At 44.7% G+C, this 6,830-nt stretch overlaps 1 protein-coding gene across 3 annotated transcripts in view; it reads left to right on the forward strand.

Moving 5' to 3' along the window:
- Positions 1 to 2,721: 2,721 nt before the first annotated feature.
- The window catches only part of emilin1b (elastin microfibril interfacer 1b), an 80,080-nt gene continuing 75,971 nt past the window's right edge, over positions 2,722 to 6,830 (forward strand). For all 3 annotated transcript variants that reach the window (XR_013933783.1, XM_080438207.1, XM_080438208.1), the window contains exon 1: positions 2,722 to 3,459. Coding sequence is in view for 2 of the 3 variants with exons in the window: in XM_080438207.1 (XP_080294333.1) it covers positions 3,284 to 3,459 (176 nt within the window). In the remaining variant the exon portion in view is untranslated. The remainder of the gene's footprint in view (positions 3,460 to 6,830) is intronic.

Raw genomic sequence — 6,830 nt, forward strand, 5'->3', positions numbered from 1 at the left:
GGAGCGACCGGGCCAACGGTGCCGGAGATTAGCTGCTAACACACAGACAGGACGGACACACGGACACACACACGGACGGACACACACACGGACGGACGGACGGACGGACGGACGGAGGGTAAAACATACTCTCTCGCCATGCCTTCGGCCTGGCGGAGACAAAAACACTACAGCAGATAAAAGATATGGCTAGTAGGCAACACATCTGCACCTAATCAAATTAATATTGGGTGTGTTGGATTTAGGTGTGTCCAGACCCAGTACTCAACAGGTGTGTCAGTGCACATTGACACACCTAAATCTAACTCAACCATTATTAATTTGATTAGCTGCAGCTGTGTTGCTTACGTCACACACTGTCAGTTTACCATAAGGTCAGTCTTATCATGCCTGTCATGTTCTGGTGGACACGCTGGCCTTAAATCAGCTCCATATCAGGTGCTGATGTCTGTACCACCTCCTTGTAGGCTGCCAGGTGGACACTGATTAGCATCATCATAATTTATCTCTAACTTATCTGGGATGTGTGTGTGTGTGTGTGTGTGTGTGTGTGTGTGTGTGTGTGTGTGTGTGTGTGTGTGTGTGTGTGTGTGTGTGTGTGTGTGTGTGTGTGTGTGCGCGTGTGTGTTTGATGTCATGAGAGGCCAGCAGTATGACCCCCCTGAGGTACACATGGTGGACATGTGTCCCAAGGTGTACTATAAATATTTTGTGCACCACCCTCTGCGAGCACATGCACGCATGCACATGCACACACACACACACACACACACACACACACACACACACACACACACACACACACACACACACACACACACACACACACAAAGTATACACACAAACTACACACGAAACAACGTTTTGAATACATTAACGTTTCATTGTCCAGGTCGATAGCCCCGGCAGTGGGTCAGGTGGCAGAGTGGCCGTCTTGGTATAGACCATATTCACACGGCGGCCATGTTTCTATGAAGTCAATGAAAGTAGCCACCCCGGGTGGCGGCACTTTCAATGTTAAATTCCAATATGGCCGCCGTGTGAATATGGTCTATAGATGGGTTTCCCGTTTGTAAACATTGAGGATGATGCGCGCGCAGTGGAGGGAAGAGCCTGTAGAGGGCGCTATTACCCGCAGCATCTCTGGCCACTGTACATTGATAAAATAAATGGTCTTCACCGGGTTTAATGAAAGTAGATTAAATGATGCAGTTTGTAATATCTTCTTTACTCAATAAAAATGATTTGTCGGAAGTTGGATCTGTCTGTATATAATAGCAGCATTATGCCTATTCTGCCTATAATAGCAGCATTATGCCTATCTAAATCCCGAAAATAACAATAGAGTGAATGGCACTTCCGGGTCGTTCTACCTCCCGCATGCGCAGAATGCACACTCTGCTCTGTGATGACGTCGCGCGGAAACCCATCTATAGGAAGGTTCCTGGTTCGATCCCTACTCCTGGCTGTGTCAAAGTATCCTTGAGAAAGTCACTTGATCCCTAACAACTGCTGAGGAGCAGGTTGGTGCCTTGTATGGTTTCCTCCACCATCTGTGTGTACATGTGTGGGGGTGTGGCGTGTGGGGGGGGGTATCGGGTGTGTGGTTGTGTGTGTGTGTGGGGCGTTTATAAATAATTGTTAATCTATCTATATAGTCAGGTCAAAGACCTTGTTTGTGTGGGAGGAAGGAAGGAGGATGAGATGACTTGTAGGGAAGAGAGAGACTGGTCCAGATCTGATAACAGTTAGACAACAGCTCCTACACTGCTGATAAGAAACAGCTGGAGTGTGAGCAGGAAATCCAGAATCCTCACTCCTTTTCAGGTCTTATGCTGTGCCAAAAAGTTAAAGTTTATTTAATAGTAGGCTAAATCTGCACAGCAAAATGTTTTTAGTGTTAAATTTTTTTATTTGATTAATAATAATAATTTCAAAAATACATTTGTGCACTCTCAGAATTACTAAGCGATAAATGAACACTGAGTATTTTACTGTGCAGTGTAGTTAAAAAAAATTGTAGTCAAACTTAGATTTATTCTGAGCGTCAGTTAAAAATAGCCTACCTGAATGCAATAAATAACACGTTTTCCCCATTGGAGAATGAATATTACAAAGAGATTTTTTTACTTCTCCTCTGCCTGTTGCCTTTGGAGAACACTTTTCTGCGGATGAGGTAATGTTAAAGTAGGTGCTTATGATTTACGATTTTCTTTTTCTGGGATTTGGCTGGCTTGAATTTTGGCAGGGGGTACCTTTTTGCCTTTCATGACTATTTATTAGGCAGAACCTCCGCCTATATACATTTCACATAATTTTATCATGAGCGTGACGCAGGTAGTTTGATATCATTTCACAGCTAAGCATTGTTTAAATAGCTTTATCATAGTTATCTTGTGACTCCAGCTGTTTTTAATCGAGGCTCATGCTACTACGACTTTTAACAGGTCAGAGTCAGACGTGTCTTTCAGAAAAATTTAAGGGAAAAAAGCTACTCACTATTTATGCTGCCGATGGACCGAAAAGAGGAGAGAGCGGCAACTATTTCTCTTAAAACACTAGAGACGAGAGAGAGAGAGAGAGAGAGAGAGAGAGAGAGAGAGGAGGGGTCGCTGAATGAGAGAGAGAGAGAGAGAGAGAGAGAGAGAGGAGGGGTCGCTGAATGAGAGAGAGAGAGAGAGAGAGAGAGAGAGAGAGAGAGAGTAGAAGGGGAGGGGGGAATTGTAGGCTTTTTCCAGTTTTCTGCTGCGTTTGGGAGAACCATCATCATCTGGAAAGCAAAGCAACTTGTTGGCTCCTCTGTCGCTAAAAAACTCTCTCTTAACCTTCTCCTCTTTTCACCTTCTAGGAGGAGATGAAAACCGGCTGGATGTCGTGGATGTGCTGGTGGACATACTTTCTCAACCAATGCTGATATATATACATATGCAACAATAAGTAAAGAGGAGAAACGCCTTCTTTCTTTAAACTCACACCGGGGCTGCATCATCATCATCATCTGACGCTAAACAATAGGATATTATTATTATCGATGCTGAAGTGAAGCTGCTCTTCAGGCGACGCGGCGTTTTAAAGTTTTTCATCCCCAGCTATGGGTCGATAGGATGGATCTGACCGACGGCCGCGCGTCACGACGCACGAGAATCAACAGTCCTGTCCGGTGTACGCGTGGTGGTGGTGGTGGTGGTGGTGGTAGGAGTTCAGTTCACCGCTTATTGTTGCAGTGACGTTCTAAACGTCCGAAATTCACTTATTTCTGCCGCTTTTCGAGTCTACGGGAGGGATGTCTGGGACCGCCGTGTTCCTCCTGCTGTGGTGCTGGACGTGGTGTGATGGAGGAGACGCCACCAAGAGCGCGTACAACGGCGGCGGCGGGCACCGTTATAACCTGTACGCCGGGCAGGGCCAGTCTCCTCAGCAGGTCAACACGCACGGAGCCCGGGCCGCCAGCAGACACAGGTACGGTACCATACACGCGCACACAAGCTATGGATTCAGCCTATATACCCTTTTGGTCAGAAATGTGGTTGTTTTCTAAATTAGTTTTTTTTGTATTACCTATGAAATTTAAACTATGTTATCACAAAATCGACTGAAATAAACTAAACTAAACACACACACACACACACACACACACACACACACACACACACACACACACACACACACGAAGAGAGGACAGGAAAGATGACAATGCTGATGATAATGATAATGAATGATGATAAAGAAGAAGGACTCATATAGTCTGTAGATGAGTATGGCTTCGATATGAATTCATCATTATCACTTTGGAACGAACAATGGACTTTAATACCTCCTGCAATAAAAAGTATATAGACACTACAGTCAGATTAAGGTACAAGTTATTTTTGTTTTATTAAAGCTTAAACCAAAACCAAACCCAGTGTCAGAGAAAGAGAGAGAGAGAGAGAGAGAGAGAGTGAGAGAGCCAAAGAGAGGTAGAATGGAATGACAGAGGGAGAGAGAGTAGTAGTAGTAAATCTAATACAGATGAGAGCTTCTCCACTACTCCAAATGTTCCATGAAAACAGCTCCTGATCCGCCCCTGTGTGTGTGTGTGTGTGTGTGTGTGTGTGTGTGTGTGTGTGTGTGTGTGTGTGTGTGTGTGTGTTTCTCTCTCTGTTCATGTGTGTGTTTCTCTCTCTCTCTCTCTCTCTCTCTCTCTCTCTCTCTCTCTCTCTCTCTCTGTGTGTGTGTGTGTGTGTGTGTGTGTGTGTGTGTGTGTGTGTGTGTGTGTGTGTGTGTGTGTGTGTGTGTGTGTGTGTGTGTGTGAGTGTGTGTGAGTGTGAGAGTGTGTTCTTTTGCTGAATAAGTGTGTAACTGTGTGTGTGTGTGTGTGTGTGTGTGTGTGTGTGTGTGTGTGTGTGTGTGTGTGTGTGTGTCTCCTGTATGCGTGTTCCAGGGTGTGCACTGTGTGCATGTGCGCTTGTGTTTATGCCGTGTTTATCAAAATGGATGTGAGTGTCTTTAGTGAATGCACTCTTGAGTTGCGCAATGCGTTATTGTGAGCTTGTAGATCTAGAATTTTCACTATTAGTTGTATGATGAAGTACATATTGGGCTTATATTGGGTTTATTGTGTTGGTGTTTGGGGTGTTGCAGTTCAAACAGGGCACAGGGCTGCTAGCTGTGGTAATAACAGGTGTTCACTGCACAGCAGGAAGCAGATGGATGTCGGTGATGATAATAATGATAATAACGGTGTTTGGAGCATATATTATTTGAAAGGTCTGTGTCATCAGATGATCTGTATCAAAACATGCACGCACACAGACACACAGACACACAGACTGACACACACACACACACACACACACACACACACACACACACACACACACACACACACACACACACACACACACACACACACACACACACACACACACACACACACACACATACACACGCGTGCTCCGGTGCATTTTGAACACAATTGACCACAGTGTACAAGTCCTTGGCTCCACATCCCACAGGGAGTGGTTTTGGAGCAGTTAAAAGCTGTGCTCTTCTCTGCTGTCAGAAGGTATTAGGAATGGTCTGGTAATGAGGTGATGGAGAGACAGGCTGGAGTGTTGTGTGACACAGTTCTACTGCTGCGTGTTGTCAGAACAGTGTTATCTACTGTATTGTGTGTGTGTGTGTGTGTGTGTGTGTGTGTGTATGTGTATGTGTATGTGTGTGTGTGTGTGTGTGTGTGTGTGTGTGTGTGTGTGTGTGTGTGTGTGTGTGTGTGTGTGTGTGTGTGTGTGTGCGTGCGTGCGTGCGTGCGTGCGTGCGTGTGTGCGTGTGTGTGTGTGAGAGCGTGACCGTGTGGTTGTGTTTTTGCATATGCGTGTCAGTGAGATTTGAGCATGTCTTTGAGTGATTTAAAAAACAGAGAGAGGGAGAGAGAGAGAACTGTTTAAATGGAAGGGTTTCCACCAATCACCTGGGGGGACACAGCGTCATGGAGGTGTGGTGACGTCAAACCCACTGACTGTTATGTTGTCTGAATGGAAGAGAAAAAGGCACAGATACAGATAGATACAGATACATGCATGACTAATACACATGTATACACACACACACACACACACACACACACACACACACACACACATTCATGGGTTTATTATTCACAAATGTGCATGCGCACACTCACACACTGGAATGACCAACCACTAATGTGTTTTGTGTGTGTATATGTGTGCATACGTGTGTGTTGTGTCTGTGTTTCCAAATGTTCCTGAGAAGTCAGCAGTAGGACATAGGCTATCTGTGTGATCTGACCCTGTGTGGGATTAGACCAGTCTGACCCAGTCTGACCCGGTTGGTCTGATCAAACACTGAACCCTGATTTAAATACTTTGTTAGGCAAGGATGTTGTGCACCAAAGTTAGTAGATCTACATTCTACAAGCTCACAAAATGCTGTGAGCTTGTAAATCTTTCGGCGGGCAACAACGTTCTGTGCTTTGCTGTTGTGTGCTGTGCCGTGCAGTGCTGTGCTGTTTGCAATAACCGCACCACCGCAAAACTGCAGCGATGTCATGAAAACCACAGGGGAATGGACCGCAACCAACCACCACTATGTTTTAATTAAATTACATTAAATGTTATATAGGCTAGGCTAACTTGTCCTATTCTTCAGTGATGTCATAAATACTTTATAAATCTTCGAGGGATAGTGGGAAGTAATTAGGGAATAAGTTTACAGTCAATGATGGGTCGATAAAACTTGCAGTTGTGTCTACGATTTGCAGTTGTGCAGTTGTGCCTACGAAGAATTGGATGCTGTTCGGCCTTGCATTCAGTTACAGTAATGCTGTTTAGTGTGCATGCTTATTCACAAAAGCCTTATACCTGGCTGCAGCACATGTAGTAAAGTAGGTCGGAGAGGCTTATTCTCGGTATCAGCCGAGAATTGAGAGCTTGTAGATCTGCTATTTATGTATAAATCAGCCTACACTCATGTAGACATTTAAAGAAAGAGAGTAAGAGCGACAGATAGTCCACGGACAAACTATTCTAAATTCTCTTTTATGTACCGATTCTGCATGGGAAAAATCACAAGGCACTAAAACAAATGGATCAATGCAATGACGGCAGTTCAGTGAGTTGAATTAAAGGATAGCTTGGAATCCCCTTTAACAAATGTTTGCATGCACGGTTGGGCATAAGGAACATATGCTGCAGGTGTATGCAGTGATAGGTGATGCTGCAACCATACATAACATTTCTGTTATCTTAGCCTGGTACCAAATGACATATGTTCAACTTTTTGCCGTTCCGTGGAGGTCTGCAGTGCTGTGAAAAGCTCCTCTGCTC

The sequence above is a fragment of the Gymnoscopelus braueri genome (genome assembly GCF_963280865.1).
Source record: "Gymnoscopelus braueri genome assembly, chromosome: 1".
Lineage (NCBI taxonomy): Eukaryota > Metazoa > Chordata > Actinopteri > Myctophiformes > Myctophidae > Gymnoscopelus > Gymnoscopelus braueri.